The sequence below is a fragment of the Suricata suricatta genome, chromosome 12, assembly GCF_006229205.1.
Source record: "Suricata suricatta isolate VVHF042 chromosome 12, meerkat_22Aug2017_6uvM2_HiC, whole genome shotgun sequence".
NCBI lineage: Eukaryota > Metazoa > Chordata > Mammalia > Carnivora > Herpestidae > Suricata > Suricata suricatta.
Genome location: NC_043711.1, coordinates 56,010,629 through 56,027,639, shown reverse-complemented (window position 1 = coordinate 56,027,639; position 17,011 = coordinate 56,010,629). Strand labels below are relative to the sequence as shown.

Genomic DNA, 17,011 nt, shown 5'->3' with positions numbered 1-17,011 from the left:
CATCTCTCCTTCTCCCTCTGCCCACCCTCCCTTGCCTGAGCTCGCTCGCGCTCTCTCTCTCTCTCTCTCTCTCTCTCTCTCTCTCTCTCTCTCTCAAAAAATGTGTGTGTGTGTGTGTGTGTATACATAGATATGATCTCACATCCTGGAGAAATGCATCTGCCTGTCTTTTAAGGCAATCCAATTTACCATGTACAATCTCCTTTGTTTTTTCAAAGTAGCCCTTGGCCGAGTTTCAGTAGAGGCTAAACTTGGGTTGTGTTTATCGTGTTTATCTGACCCTCAGCTCCAAGCAGCTGATGCAGTTCCTCACATGGGACTTTCTGGAATTGGGTGGAGGACACGACAGTTCGAACTTCATGTTTTGGAAAGGGGAAAAAAGGTCTGTTACATGTTAAGCCTGGGAATTATTAGTTCGCCGGAAGTCGAGCTGAAAGGTAATTTAATGCTTCACCTCTAAAAACTCCATGCCTGTCCTGAGGACGCAGACCAGCTGTCCTGCAACTCTTTGGAGAGCTGGATGAGAGAAGACCCTCGTTAAGTGTGGGAAACACAGGTTGGACACAGAGAAGAGCTCTGGCATGCGAGAGTGCTGAACGCCGAGACGGTTTATGAATTTTCTCATCTGAAACCATACGTGGGGAAAGGGGGGGGTGCCGGCATGAGCTGGAGGGCCGCTGTTTGCCGGGCATGTTAGTGATGGTTACTTCATTGATTCTCCCAACAGCTTTATGAGATGGGTGCACGTCTTCCAAGTTTACACTCGGGCAAGTAACCGCCCGTAACCATCATCTTCAAATGTGTGTCCCAGCCCCTTGCTTTGTTATTTTCTGCTTTTATCACAGAGGTATACTACTCTAAAAACACACATTGTTGGCTTTTCCTTGGGGTTTTTTTTTAGCTTTATATTAAACAACTGAACTGCACTTACCCAGTCGTTCATGACTAGCTTTTTTTCATTTTATACTTTGTTGCTACGTTTTGACCACGCATGTAGCCTTCTTTATTTGACTGAAGAGCAGTCCCCTTTGCTACAAGATGTCCATTCTCTGGCTGCGACCATCTGCCTGTCCTCTGTCCCCTGGGATTTCTCTTGGGCTATGTATGTGTGCCCTGGGGTAGAATTGTTGGGTTGTTAAGGATGGAATTTCAACCCTACACGATGCCCATATGTTTTCCAAAGCAACTGTGCCAGTCTCTCTCTCCTGTAATGTAGATGAGCTGGTGATTGCATTAGACTTAGAAGCCAGGGTGTGATGAGGGCCCTCTCCCTGCCCCTCCCAGTGCCTGCTCCACTCTGGAAGCTCATCCATGGCGAACACGCCTTCTGGGTTTGAGCAGCTGTGACTCCCACATCTGGCTCCTGCTGCTGGTCCAGTCACGTGGTTCTCAAGGCCAGAGGCTCTATGACCAATGCCCCAACCACACACCCTGCAAGGGGTCCGCCCACCTGGTGCGTGCTGACCTCCTGGGGGGCGGCCGGGATCACAGGGCCCATACCCTAATTGCAGTGGGAGCAAGTATCTGTCCCCCTATCCGTCCGATGTCCCCGGGAAAGCCTAAGCCAAATCTCCGGGGCCTAGGCTCAGAGCCAGCCCCATGCCCCTTTCACAGCTGCCTGCCCCCAGGAGGAAAGCTGCCCTCGAAAGTCAGAAACAGTGGAACTCGCTGGGCTGTTGTGCACACACACCACAGCCTGCACCTTGGATCTCCACTGGTGATGTGGAGTTGGGCCAAAGCCAAGACCAGAGCGCTTTTGCTCATTTGTTCATCTTCTCAGAGCTGGTTTCTCTCGGAGGCTGAGCCCATCCGTGGGGCCTCCTGGGTGGCCTGTGGGAAGGCAGCCACCTGGGAGGGTGGGGAGGGACCCCCAGGTGAGAAACGCAGAGAGATCTCCCCTTGTACGGAAACCCTCACACAGGTTAGGGGCTGGGAAAATTAAAGCCATGGGCTCTGCCACGGACCCCTCAGCAGAGACGCCGGGGTGCTGCGTTCACGCGGAGGGTGGCAAAGTTGGGGGCCAGACCCCCTGACGTCTCCTGGAAACAGTGTCGTCATTGTAGACTTGCCTCGCTGACATGCGCTGGCCTGGTGTTAACACCTGCATCCACAGGCCTGCATATGAAGTAACACCTGCTCCTCTTCCCAGGCGGAAAACGTGTGGTGTGGCTTTCCAGCCCGCCACTCTGAGGCTTCCCGTGGACTTCCTTCCCAGCCTCCGTGGGCCTTGGTCTCCCCATCTGCGAGAGAAGTAGATGGTGCTGCAGGCCGGCCTCTGAGCTGAGGCCTGCCTCCTCCATGTGGGGACCTAGTAGGTGGAGGACAGGGCGATGTGTCCTTTATTGAGGAAAGTCCCTGGATCACTGTGTCTTCAGTCCCCAGACCCTGGGGACAACCCCACACCCTGACAGCTCCCTCCCTCCACCCGGAGGTGATGCTTTCCCTCCTAACTCCGGGCAGCCAGAGCAAAGGCCTCACCTGGGGCCCTTATACCCAGGGAGGCATAGATGTAGTAAGGGGAAGAAGCCTCGGACAGCATTTTTCATGATGGTCTTATGGCAAAAGTGTCCAAGTGAAGCCCATCTTTAAAGAAATTCACCTGTCACTCTTGGTGAAGCTGTCCTGGGTGCCTCTTCTTTCTGGGAAGATGCCAATACCTAGACTGTGCCCCACCCCCTACAAGGCAGCACACTGTCTTCCTTTGCCCAGGGTCCTGTCCAGTCTGTGCCCTGGATGGAGGCATGCATGCCCTGCCCCTCCCGGACCTGGTCGCTCTTCCCAGCTCGATTCAGACGCCATGGCTTCTAGGAGGCCCTAAACCAAGGAGGCGGCTGACCCTCCCGGAAATGGGCCCTGGTGTCCATAGAGTTGCTCATAGGTACTATGGAGGCTGCCTGTGGCACACATGTGAGCCGTTTGCTCACAGACACGAGGTCTTCAGTGACCAGCTGATGCTGCTTATTGTGGTTTAATTTAGGTGTCAGCCTCTGCCAGCCTGTACGACCCCCTGAGCCCCACTTTCATGTATTTGCAAAGGCTCTCAAAGGATGCTTCCCAGGGACCCCGTGTCTGCACCTGTGCTAAGCACTCAGCCACCTGAGGAGTGAGATGCCGAGATCAGCCACTCCCAGGACTCGGGTCAGGTGTGAGCAGCCCCAGGCACAAGCTCAGACAGAAGGTACCAGCTCTGTGTTTTCACTGCGGGAACTTTACCCATCAGGAAAGGCTTTTCTTTTCATTCCATCAGCTTCCACGCCTCCTGCATCCTGCCCATGTCTTGCATGGAGCTGTGACAGTGAAAGCACTGGGTTTGGAGCCAGAGCCCCACACTGGAGTCCTTGGCTGGCCTCTAACCTGTGGGTGGGCCGACCACTGTCCGGTCTACCTGACGGTGCTAGACAATGGGGACCTGGATCCCTAACTGGCAGAGTCATGAGGATCAGGCGGAAAACTTTGGGGAAAGGGCTCTGTAAATTATGAACTGCCAGGCAAATGTCCAGGGCTGTTATTACCACTTTGTCAGCACCTACTCTCTCTTCCCTTCCTTAAGGCTGCGTGTTACCAGCCTTTTCTTCTACAAGAAAACGAATACTAAGTAGAACTGGTTCCCTAAGAAAAGGGAGGTGGGGTGTTCATTTCTTTCTACTCTAACGTTAACAGGATCATCAGCTTTCTGGGTACTTCCTACCAATTTTTTTTTTGGCATGTGGTTGTAGCATGGGAAATAGAAGTATTTTGTATGAGACAAAGAGAGACTGAGATTATTTAATCATTCAACAAAATGTTTACTTTTCATCAAAAACAGTGCTAGCAAGGGGCGCCTGGGTGACTCAGCCTGTTGAGTGTCCCACTTCAGCTCAGGTCATGATCTCACGGTCAGTGAGTTCGAGCCCCGTGTCAGGCTCTGTGCTGACAGCTCAGAGCCGGGAGCCTGCTTCGGATTCTGTGACTCTTCCTCTCTCTGCTCCTCCCCTGTTCATGCTCTATCTCTCTCTGTCTCTCAAAAATAAATGTAAAAAAAAAATTTTTTTTAAAACAACAGTGCAGTGCTAGCGTTTTAAAGGTACCTAAGATTGGTTTTAATCAGGTGTGGTAAGACACACAGACACAAAAATGACTGTCATGAAATAAGAGTTTATTACATTCAAGGGCACCTGGGTGGCTCCGTGGCTTAACTGTCCAACTTCGGCTCAGGTCATGATCTTGTGGTTTTAAGTTTGAGCCTTCATTGTGCCCTCTGCCGTCAGCATAGAGCCTGCCTCAGATCCTCTGTCCCCCTCTCTCTGCCCATCCCCCACGTATTCTCCTCTCTTTCTCTTTGAAAAATAAAAATGAATCTATTATATTCATGGATCCCTAGAAATGGCACCAGGCAGGGCCACCCAAGGAGGCACCAGGGTCATCAGGAGACAGAGAGAGTGAAGGGGAGATGTGGTCAGGAAACTTGGCTGTGGTTTCCAAGGGTGCAGGTGAGGCAGGATAAGCATAGAGTCACCTGATTTGAATAATTTCAGCATGCTCTGGGGCACAGGGCTGTTCCTGGTTATCTGGGACCTGGCCTTGAGGTGATTAGGGGTTAGTGCCCTGGAATGTGAGAGCCAAAGAGGAGGGGTCCTGGGGTGAGTGGGCTCTGGAGTGGTCCGTTTGCATCTGGAAGGCAAGCTCACAGATGAGTTCTTTCCCATCTCTAGAAATTGGCTAACCCTAGGATGGACAGTCCCTCTAGGGCCAGCAGTAACCAGACACTAAAGTGTCAAAATACAGAAACTAAAAATGTAGTACATAGGGGAAGCAGGACGAATAAGACTGAAAATATGTTGGATTAAGGTATGTGGTGCAATGTTATTTAAAAAGATATAAGGGAAAGGTGCCTGGGTGGCTCAGTGGGTTAGGCGTCCAGCTTCAGCTCAGGTCATGATCTTGCGGTTCATGGGTTCGAGCCCCTCATCAGGCTGTGTGCTGACAGCTCAGAGGATGGAGCCTGCTTTGGATTCTATGTCTCCCTCGCTCTCTGCCCCTCCCCACTTGTGCACGAGTACGCTCTGACTTTCTCTCAAGCTCTCTCTCTCCAAAAATTACATAAATTTTTAAAAAGATACAAGGGAAAAAAGAATTTGAATTGCCCATGCAGACTGCTGCTCAGTAGGCTCAGTTTACATGGTGGGAAAGGAAATGAATCACATCAACTGTAGTTGGAGTCATGGAGTTAATTCTCTTTGATAAGTGGCCATTATGGAAATGCTGCCTACCATTCATGTGAAAGGCATTAATCAAGCACCTACCCTCTGCAGGGCCTGCGCATGGAGCCCTGGGGAATATGCAGATGAATAAAATAGCATCCTTGCTCTCCAGGACAGCTTGGCAAACTCGGGTCCTTACCTGTCGAACCTCCTCTTTCCTGTCGATGGCAGACGTCACTAATTACGCACAGCACTCTTGTCTGCCCAGTCCAGCCAGACTCACTTTAGAATCCTCCACAGCCCAGTAGCGGGGTGCCGCCAGCCACTAATTAAGAGTTTTGTCACCCTGGCTCCAAGGATCCTCAATCCACAGTGGGGTTAGTGCTGGAGGAGAGAAAGGGAAAAGGTCTCATCAGCCTAAGTGTGGAAGAGACTAAAAGTGCTTTGGGAGCATGGAAGGGAAGAACCACAGCCGCGTCCAGGGTATTGCAGCAGACGTCATGGAAGTGGTAGGATTGGAGAGTGGTCTTGAAGGACTTTGCCCCTGGCCTGGTGCAGGGGTGAGGATATGGCAGAGGGGTTGTTCCCTAGGAAGCATGAGGCGGGAAGTGGGCGAGCTTTGAGGGACAGTGGGCAGGTGGTCGGCAGTGTGGCTTGAAATGTGATTTCTCTGGAGGCAGAGGGACCAGTGGGACCCTTTAGTGGAGGCCCCGAATGCTGGCCCGAAATGTGCAGACTGAGTTCTGAAAAGTGGGGACATTCTGGCCACTTCAATCAAGATCAGAGCATCGCCCAGGAGGAGAGGCAGGGCCGTGATGAGCCGGTTGGGGCTGGTGAGGAAGTGGGGGGTGGGGGTGGGGAAGCAGTGACAGGCTGAAAGGCAGCAAAGGTCTCACACCCTGTGAGTGACGTGGGAGTGCAAAGGAGAAGACTGGCTCAGGCAGCCGTGCATCTGGAAGTCCAGAGGGACTCAGGAGCCAGCCTGATGTAGGGATAGAATTAAAGTTGAAGACCACAGCCCTGTTTTGGCCTGAATGATTGGGAAAGATGGTGGGGCCATGAACCACCGTGTGGAGCCCAGGAGGGAGCCCGACTGAGAAGCAGGGTGAGGAGTGTGAGCACCAGGAATCTTCAGGACCAGGAGATGGAAGGCAAGATGGAGCTGCCGCTCTGGAAGAAGCCTGGGGCCAGAAGGCATGCACATCAGGACAAGAGCCAGAGCACGGGGCCCACAGACATGAGCAAGGACGAGCCTGGGGAGTGACCAGGCCTCCCCCATCTAATACACAGGAGGACAGGCAGGTACTGTCATGTTTAATAATAGGCGCTAACTTAGAATGAGCAAACGGGCGGAACTGAGCAGAAATCCAGAAATAGACTAGATTCAAGTGAAAAGGGAACTTTCATGTATGACAAGGATGACCTCACCAAATGGTGAGGTCATGAAGGACTTTTTCCTGAATTTTGTTAAGACAATTAAGATGCACCTGCATTTTGGAACTTGATAGAAGGAGCGGTTGTATAACACAGTGAGTATAGTTAATGCCATCAAACCGGACACTTCAAAGTGATTAACGTAAAATTCATGTTATGTACACCCATGAAAAATGAAATGAAACCGTAAAAGAACTCACAACATATGACTGACATCTCATAGAACCCTGAAGTGGAGAAAGCCTTTATAACCAAGAATCAAAACTAAGAAGCCATAAAAAGAAAGGATTGATCGTCCGACTGTTTAAAAACAAAACTTCTGCACAGCCAAACACAACATAAAGTCAAAGTACAAATGACCAACTAATCTATAAAAAGCTCTGAAATAATAAGACGAAATGCAAGACCTTGACAGAAGAAATAAGCAAGAGATGTGAATTCTTTAGTTCCCCACAAAATACATACAACTCGTTCTTGAGGAGATATTCAATGTATCCTTTCTCCCTTATCTTTTTGGTAAAAATCCAGACGCGCTTTCTTCATCATGCTGAAAGAGACCAGCCTTCTCCCATCCCTGGCCAAATGAGTGGAGATGGCGTGGCCCACATGGAGGGGAATCTGGCAAAAACAACTGAAGTAACACACACTCGTACTTTCCAACCAGGCAACCCCACATCTAACCTATACCACAAAGGCAGGTCTTCAGCAGCATGAAATAAAACACCTCCGGGTTACAGTCAACTGTGCTATCAGCGAGAGATTGGCTCTTATACAAATAGTTTGCAGTAAAAGACTGCCTGAAAAAACTTTGGTTCGCCCACCAAAGGAGTACCAAGCAACCATAAAGCAGAACGAAGGGTTCTGTGGCTTCGTTGTGTTACAGAATAATGTCCAAAATATGCTAAAAGTGGGAAAAAAACATGTTGTAGAGTCATGTGTGGTGTTCTACCTTTAATGTAGGAAAGGAAGGAAAAACAAGAATAATAGATAGGAGGTGCCTAGGTTGCTCAGTCTGTTGAGCATCCAACTTTGATCTCAGCTCAGGTCTTGATCTCAGGGTTGTGAGTTCAAGCCCCATGTAGGACTCCATGCTGGGTGTGAAGGCTACAAAAAAAAAAAAGGAGGATCAGGAAGCCTAGACGGCTCAGTCTGATGAGCATCCGACTTCAGCTCAGGTCATGATCTCATGGCTCTTGAGTTCAAGCCCCTCTTCAGACTCGCTGCTGTCAGCACAGAGCCCTCTTCGGATCCTCTGTCCTCTCTCTGACCATCCCCTGCTTGCGTGCCCTCTCGAAAATAAATAAAACATTAAAAATATATATATTTTAAAAATACGATTTTCATTGGCAAAAAGAAATGCTTCAAGGAAACACCAGAAAATAACTATAGTAGTGAAACATAGGGAACAAGAGGGGAAAGGTAGAGAAGATGGGCATAGAAGCAAGACTTGGCTGGCTGAATCATTTTATAGATTTCTAACTGTTGCACCAGGTCAATGCATACGTACTCGGAAAAGAAAATTAAATTGAAACGCAAAACTTATAGCTGGAATCAAATTTATTTTGAAATGAATGAATCTAATTGTAGATCAAATTAGTTTGCGGTAAAAGCACACAGAGAAAATGATTATGACACGTTTGTGATAACTTGAACCTGAAAAATAAGACCATGGCCGTATCATTACTGATCATTACCTGGCCGTATATTCTAAGGCCAGGGCGGGGGGCGGTGTAGGGGAGAGGAATGGGGATATTTGTTCAGTGGGTGTATCTGTCCCCTCAGCCACTGTGACAAAGCACAGAGTGGGCGGCTTAAACAACGGGCATGTATTCTCTCACAGCTCTGGAGGCCCCAAGCCCGAGACTGAAGTGTAGGCAAGACTGGATTTTTCTGAGGCCTCTGTCCTTGGTTCGCCCATGGCCATCTGTCCCCATATCCTCACACGGTCTCTCCCCTGTGCACATGCTCTTGATGTCTCCATGGCCTAATCTCCTCTGCTTACTTGGACACCAGTTGGAGAGCGTTAGGACCCACTACAATGGCCTCATTTCAGTGAAATCCGCTGTGGAAAGGCCCTGTCTCCAGAAAGTCATGTTGTGAGCTGCGGGGGGTGAGGATTTCAACACCCGAATTTTGGAGGGACACAGTTCGGCCCATAACCATGCGTGTGGGGTTTTGGTTTGGGGAAGTTCTGGCGGTGGACGGTGGTGGTGGCAGTGGGGACCGTGAATCGACTCAGCACCAACGACCGTTTGCTAAAATATAATTAAGATGGTACATTTTGTGTTATGTATATTTTGCCACCATAAAAAAATAAAAATAAATTTAAGAAGGGAGAAAAAAGCCCTCAGAAGGGCAAGGGAGTAGAGGGTGCCACTGAGAAGGTGACAGAGCGGAGAGGCCAAGGGGCCAGGCTTGCGTGGCAGAATGGACAGCAGGAAGCAGGAGGCTGCCATCTGACCAGTGATGTTGGTTCTGAACTGGGGATCTGGGCAGCCTGTGAGTTCAGGTGAGAAGTCCTTACCCTTTCCATCTGTGAAATGGGTGCGGTCATCATTGTTACCATGACAGCTGCCTGGCACAGGTGACAGGAAATGTTTGGGCAGCTACCCTGGCTGTGTGGCCCCTGGTTTCTGGGAGCTCTTTTTTTTTTTGGTGATTTTCAAAGAAGGGCATCAGCTGCTTTCAGCCCGAATAAAGAAGCTGCAGCAGACAGCACGCTGTTTCTATAGCGACCGATGTCCTTCAGGGATGGAAGAGACCCTAAGAAAAGAACAAGGGGAAATGAACAGCCCAGACACGTGGCACATAATAAAATCCAGGAGGAATACACTGTGACCTAGTTTCCCTGCGGCAGCAAGATTCTGGCGAGCACACTTGACTATCTTATCTGTTTGTCACAGTATCGTCACGGAAAACAGCAAAGTGAGGTGACAGAACGCAATACCCCACCTGGTGAAAGGCTAACACTGAAACATGGCTGTGAGGATCAGGAAAGTGGGAAAAACCCCAGAAAGTTCTGAACCCCTTCAAACTCACTCCTGGCCGCTTGGGAGAAGACGGGACCGGGGGAGACACCGTGCTCCTGGCCTTTTTCTTTCTTCCGTGGAAGCAAGGAAGGCATCCCGGCTGCGCAGACAGCCTTTGCGCCCTGGCTCCTCACTTCCTGGTCATGTGACCTAGGGCAAGCTCCTTAACCTTAAAGCTCACTTTGCTAAGCTGTAGAATGGGGAGAGGGTTCCCATATAGGACAGCGGTCGGAAAGAAAGGGTTCGATGGGGTGATCCCTTCAGGTCATCAGTAAAGAGTGGCTGGTGACTCTGGGTGGGGAAGTCGCTCAGCATGGGCAGCAGTTAGCCTCCCGGTAACTGTGGCTCTCTCATCTCCCTTTCCCTTCCAGTTGGTCACGGGCAGAGCGAAGGGGAGAGGATGGTAGTGTCTGACTTCCACGTTTTCGTCAGGGATGTGCTACAACACGTGGATCTCATGCAGAAGGACTACCCGGGGCTTCCTGTGTTCCTGCTGGGCCACTCCATGGTGAGTAGAGCATCGCGCGACCCGGCCGGTGTCACACCAGGCCCCCCTGCCTTGAGGTGGGTGTGAGGTGGGACAGCCCCGCCATGAAGAAGAGGCGGCTCTCCCTCCCTCTCCATTCCAGGTGCTCTCTGCCTGGCCAGCACGTCTGCCCCTGCATGCCCTATACTTGGATTTTGGGAAAGTGAATGCTTAGGACCAACCAGGGCAGAACCATGGAGCCAGCCCCAGAGGGAGCTGTGGGCAGCCCCCTTCAGGCCCAGGGCGCCGGGAGGCTGCCTGCCAGTCCTCACTGAGGGCCTCTGGGGTGGAGCCCCTTCGGAAACCAATGGTTCTTCCAAGCCCTGTTAGCCCCTCAGCACCATTTCACAGGGAGACCACGCGGGCTTGCCCCAGCCTGTGCAGGACTGATGGGAGCCAGGGACATGGTTCCTTAATTCAAAATCCTCTTCACCTTATAAATGTATACAATCTTCTAAGCCTCCACCAAATTCGATCTGTGAATCCGCAGCCCTGCAGCCGGTGGCCTCCAGACAGCCTGACAGGTTGGCTGGCCGAGAATTCTGACCTGATCCAATTTGGATGTGGAGTGGGGCAGGGGACTGGTCGCTCTGGGCCCTTCACTGCGGCCCATCTTGCATCCTATGTGTGTCACCTTCCCGGGCTTCATATACACTTGCAATGGCAGCTCTTGGTTCTACTTACCCTCAGCTTCAGCAAACAACCAAGGCTGCATGCTTTCGGCGCCACCCATGCTCACTACGTATTTTTCTTGGAACCTAATCTACATTTCTGGGGCCTTTGCTGAACCAGGAAGAGAAAAAAGAAATAAGTATGGCTATCTCTTCTTATAATCGGATTATAAAAACAAACATCTCATATTAAGCCTGACGGAAGGGCTGAATTGGGGGTCTGCCAGCTTTTGGCTTGAAACGAAGTAGGAATGTGTTGTTTACCTAGCATCCCACAAGCAGGAACCTTATTTATATCTCTCGGAAATGTTTGCTCTCCGAAAACCCAGAGAGAGGAAAAAAAACACGTGTAATAAAATAATTGCTGATCCAGTTTATCCAACATTCTGTGGTGTCTATTCCAAGGTAGACCTCGTCAGGGCTCCAGGCCAGGACTGTAGCTCAGGATGATGCTCATTAGAGATCTGGGTGCTGGTGAAAGCAACCTGCCTGTGCATTTTTCTTTGCAGGGAGGCGCCATCTCTATCCTCACAGCCGCAGAGAGGCCGGGCCTCTTCTCTGGCATGGTCCTCATTTCGCCTTTGGTTCTTGCCAGTCCTGAGTCAGCGACGACTTTCAAGGTAAATGGACTCCCAGTTGTGTGCAAGTCCTGCACTTCTGGGACCGGGAGCGTCCGCTGACTAGCTAGAGTCTGGGGGGAAAGGGCTGAAGTCCGTTCTTGGACGTCACTCACCACTGGGTGAAGGTTGAGACACGCATCAAACGTTGTGGCAACTGGGGGTTCTAAATTTTCTAAAGTCGGATGTAGTTTTGTTTTTCCTAGAGGACAAGATTTGAAAAACGCTTTCCTGTTTGTGCCTGTGTTATTATGGTGAAAGTTAAAAAGAGAAAAGGTGACACACGCATTAGGAATCCAGCAAAATACCCTTTGTTAACAAGTCAAGTGCAAGGCTCGAGCGGATTTTCATTGAATACTTGCCAACTTCAATGGAAAGCACACAGTGAGCGGACTTGCAGGCAATTTGTAATTGCGACACCGAGGCGTACTCACCGTGGCTCTGCTCCAGCCCAGAGCACTTCTCCCTCCGACTCCAATGATTTGTTGCTCTGTTTCATCCATCACCTTGTTTTTCTGGTCATACTGCTACGCGGTGGCGCACACACACATGCTCTTGCATTCTGGGGCTGTGAGCCACTTGGACAAGGCAAATGAGCTAAGAAATACAGGTGGCCTTTGAACAATGGGAATGACCTATGTGGGCCCACCTATACACAGATTTGTCTTCAATAAACATAGTACTGTACTGTAAACACATTGCACCTTCCCTAAGATTCCCTTTCCAACATTATATCTCTAGCTTACTTTATTGTAAGAATGCAGCATGTAATACAGACAAGATTTGTGCTAGTCAACTGTTTATGCTATTGGTGAGGCCTCTAGTCAACGGTAGGCTACTAGTAGGCGAGTCAAAGCTATATGTGATTTTCACCTGGACAGGAGGTGCATCAGCCCTAGCCCTCGAGCCATTCGAGGGTCAAGTGTACCTCCTCAAAGCAGAATGGGTGCTTTCTCTCCCTGAGAAAGGAGATGAAGCCATGGCCTCAGCAGGACTGCTTGTTGTGAACTTGGGTTGGGAACGTTATGGACCCATTCTTTGGGGGCATGAAGTTTAAGAGAGAGCAGAACTGACAGAGAGTGGAGAGGCCCAACCCTGTGGATCCCAAGGGAAGGGTTGTTCTCACGCCAGTGCCCGGTGGGGCTGCTGCCTCCTGAGCCGGTTGTCAGGACTCTCAAAGGGCTTGAAGGGAGAAGTAAGGGGTCACGAGGCCATGAGGGACTGGGCAGCCATCAGCCCATAGCTTACCTTACTTTCCCTGGCCTCACTGTCAAGTGACAGCAGTGTCGTTTAAATAATCACCTTACCTCAGGTGCCTCCAGTGCTCTCCTGAGGACCCAAGCTGAGGAGCACGGTACAGGGAATGAAACCTTATAGAAAGGTCTTCAAAGCGTTTCCTCCAGCCCACAGCCAGAGATGGGTTGGGTAGATCCCATGTACAGGCTTTCGGTTTGATGCAGAAAAATGTCACCGATTTGAAATGGGGACAGGCTGAGCGAGAGAGAAACCTGGACTGTCTGGTAGGCTAACCAGAGAACAATGATTTACTCCATTTGCCGAAGAATAGAATTCTACTCCGTTGTAAGGAAATCACCCCCACTGCACTGACATCAACCACCATGAGTGAATTTCAGTGCTGTGTGAGAGGCGGCAGTGGGGACAGGGGCCACCCTGGCATGGAAGGAAATGAAGGTGATTCACAGAACCACAGGGAATGAACGCACAGATGGGCCGCTTCGAGGGCATTTCAACGCGCAAGAGGAGGCGCGCCCTCCGGACAGCTCTTGCCGCGATTGCAATTGTCTAATTCAAGGCCAAATCACTCGAAGGTCCTTGTCCAAGTAGAATAAGCGAGACCGGGATCCCAGGGGACGAGGGAGTTTCCGATGCCCACGTGGTCTGATTCAGGAAGATGTGCTCAGTTCAGTGAGTGTCATACAGGAGCTGTGCTGTCCCATCCCTGTTGCCCTGGGGAGAGGTCGCCGGCTTGCTCTGTGAACGGGGAACACGAGGCTGGGGTGGTGCTTTCGTGCTTGATTTGAATCCAGGGCTGGCCCTTGTCCATCTAGGATGTTTCCCCACAGGAGTGAATAGGTGGACATATTCCCTTAGAGACATGCTAGCGACCATGGGGCTTTCCGGATACAGTGCACAGCGGGTCACGGCAGCAGGACCCGGAGGCGGGCCACAAGGCTTCCCCTCAGGGTCGCTGGTGGAGGTGGAACTTGTGGACGAGGCCACCAGCATGACCTCTCCGAGCCCTGTGCTAATAGATCACCTTGTCAGATCAGGAGTCATCTGTCCCTGGGGGGAGGGGGTGCTGGTCTCCTCTTATTAACCAAGACAAATTGGATTTCCTGTTGCCCCGAGACCTGAGGACACATCGTCCCACCATGAAATCTGTTGCTGCCTTAGGGTCTTGGGCAATTTTGACTGACAGAGTCTGTGATTCATTTGCCTGCCTGCCTCTGGACGACAAATACCCGCACATGGCCAGTCTTGTCTGACAGCCTTCCTGAGTCGCGGAGAACCTCTGTTTAAAATTCAAACATCGTTAGACTAGCACGTTTGTATGCTTCAAACTTTGGACGATGAGGATATTCAGGAAGCAGCCTCCCCACACATTGGTTCTGTCGTATCTCCGCACGCACACACCCCATTCATCCCTGTGTTTCACACGGATGAGAATGCACCTCTCTGGGCTTTCTGTTGGCTCTGTTCTCTCGGTCTGCTTCTTCGCTTCTGCGGGTTTGGCTTTAATGTGGTTGTGTTACTTAGCAATGGCTGTGTGGCTCCTTCCCCATCAGGTTTAACAGAAATAGTTGGGGATAGGTCCCGGCTTGGGTGAGGTCTGTGTGTTCTCACAGACCTGAGATGGACAGGTTCCCAGACACCCACCTGAGAAAACTGAGGCTGCGGAGCGGGCCTTCCCGGAGCCGAGTCCTGGCCTCGAGCCTTCTCTCCCAGAGCTCAGCCCGTGGACTGTTCCAGTGATTTATTTGATGGCCGCAGACTCCTGCCAGAGAGATTCACGAATGCATCAAAGCCGGCGGCATGAGACAGCCGAATCTTTGAGTAGAGACAGGCAACAGCCCCCATCCCTGGAATGTAAGAGTACTAGATCCCCATGCCAGACACCCCCTTAGACCCTGCACAAATCGGGTTCTAACCTCTGTGTTCCCTTTTCAACCAGCTGGGGCATATTTACCCTGGAGAACAGATGAGGCAGACAGAGGCCTCTGCCCCCCAAATGCTGTCTGTGTTTAGAATGTGATTGCGTAAGAGAAATGACAGGAGAAATTGGGAAACAATATCCCGTGTATCAGAATGAGTCTCAGCTGCTTATTAGACCATTACACATCCCACGCCCGGGGGGCCAGAGGGCTGGAGTCCTTCCTGAGTACAGAAGTGAAGCCCTTGGCTGCCCAGCCAGTAAGGTGTGTGAGCCAGAGTCAGACGTCCTCACGTGGCCTCGCCCTGGGACAGCAGGCAGGAACGTGGGACAGATCTCAGAGCCACTCACTTCCCTGGGAGTGGGGACACCCGAAACCCTTGGGCAGTGCCTCGGGTTGGGGCAGGGGCTCAGCCTGCCAGGAGGGTAATCTTGTAAACGGTCTTCTCTGCCTCTTGCCTGACGGCTGTCCCCTGGGACCCAAGGTGAGGGATGCAAGAGCCAGCCCTGTGTTTCCAGATGCTTCTATTCCTGTCAAGCAGGGCACCTGGCCAAGTAGAGAGAAGAGGGCCGTCATGAACCTAGCCCACCATGCACGACATGTATTGTCTCATTTCCTTTCCGTCACCACCCAGTACAAAGAGGATATATTCCCAGTTTACAGACAAGGAAATGAGACCAATTGTCTTGCTCAAGGTTAGCTTGTGCCCCAGCTCAGGCCAGTGGGCCAGGCAGGGTGCTCCCTTTCACCCTGAAACATGCCTAAGGTCAGATTCCCTTCACTTGAGCCCAGTTCCCATCTGTTTTTAGTGGCTAGCCTCCAAAAGGCCCTTGGGGCAGTGGAGGGACTGGGGATGGAGGGCGATTGGGCGGGAACATGGGAAATTGCCACTCTTTCAAACTTAGTTAAAGTTAGACCCGGGGGCCCGGACTTGAACTGTGGTCATGAGTGGGGCAGCTGTGCTGCACCTTGGGGAATCACTACCTCTCTCCTGCAGGTGTGTGCTGTGGTAGCTGGGGTTCAGACTTCCAAACACTTGGCGTTCAAGGAATGAGCCCCCTGCCCCACATCTCCAGGGGGCCCTGCTATGCATCAGATGCTCCATCTTTCCCAGCACGGCTTGCAGAAAAGGCATGGGACACTCTCCAGTGTTGGCAGGCCTGACGGTGCACTCCCTCCACCGAGAAATTCTGGGCTGACCCTGGCACAGGTGTCACCCTCACAAAGGCCTGGAATTCAGCCCCCTTTTGCACAAGTCAGTCTAGAAGATAGTGATTACGGTTCCCTCCCTCATGTCAAGTCTTTCACTGACGAAAGCTTAAAAATGATCTTAGGGACCCATTAAAACCTTTTGGATCAATAAAGGCATTTGTGCAAATCACTAGTATTTAAAGTGACTTAACTCAGGAACGCCCCAAGGGCATGTCAAGGACCGGTGACAGGCTCTGGTCTCTTACTTGTCAGGAGGTGGCCCTCACTTCTGGGAGAGTTGTCCCTCTTTGTGTGGGTGCACTAACTGGGGGTTCTGGCTGTGACCATGGTGCGTGTGGGTCACATCCTTTCCCCCAAGTCCTCACCCTGAACAGCGTTGGCAGGGGCTCCCTCTTCAGTCCACCAGCCAGGACTTGTTGAGTTTCCCCGGGGGCCAGCAGCCAGTGGGACACTTAGAGATAAGCTCCGAGGGAACTAGGTTTTTCGTGACCTCCCCAGCAGCCCTTAGAGCTCACTTCCTGGTCCCCGTTCAAGAAACGGGGAAACTGAGGACCATAGACTTTCTTGCTGGTTCAGAACCAGAGTTCGAATCCAAATTAGCCTGGCTTCCAGGCTCCCTTTTCCAGGGCTGGGGTCTGGTGACCTTGTACCCATTCTCTGTAGGTCTCAGCTCCCCTGCCGCCCAGTTATCCTCCGGTGATCAGACTTGGGTGTCCCTGCCGAGTCAGCATCCCTGGGGGCTCTACGGCAGTACAGACCTAACTTAACCTGTGGGGGACATGATTGGGGGGGGGGGGTCCCACCTCAAGGGAGGCCATCTACAGCTGCCCCTCCCCTGAGCTGGATCCGAGGCTCTCTCCACACTCCTGCAGGATTATCCGAAGAGCCTGGCCGAAACAGCAACAAGACTGGTATATTCTAGGATCCCAACATCCATGTGGGTGAGCCGCACCCCTCCCTCCACCTCTGCCTACCCTCAGAAGCAGGTGGGGGCTCTCCCAGCTGACGGTGGAGGCCTAGGGGGCTCGCGGTGGGGCCACAGCAGCCCGAACAAAATTGATCCGCAGGGTGTGGGGGCTCTTGGGCTCTTTCCACCCCGACTCTGTCCTTACCCCATGACCCTTCCTTACCTCATGGCCCCTCCTCAGCCCCCCTGGCTTCCTGCATCT

At 51.5% G+C, this 17,011-nt stretch overlaps 1 protein-coding gene across 5 annotated transcripts in view; it reads left to right on the top strand.

Annotated features, from left to right (window-relative positions):
- The window catches only part of MGLL (monoglyceride lipase), a 168,803-nt gene that overhangs the window by 130,237 nt on the left and 21,555 nt on the right, over window positions 1-17,011 (top strand). For all 5 annotated transcript variants that reach the window (XM_029918921.1, XM_029918919.1, XM_029918922.1 and 2 more), the window contains exons 4-5: window positions 10,015-10,151; window positions 11,350-11,460. In XM_029918921.1, the coding sequence (XP_029774781.1) occupies window positions 10,015-10,151; window positions 11,350-11,460 (248 nt within the window). The remainder of the gene's footprint in view (window positions 1-10,014; window positions 10,152-11,349; window positions 11,461-17,011) is intronic.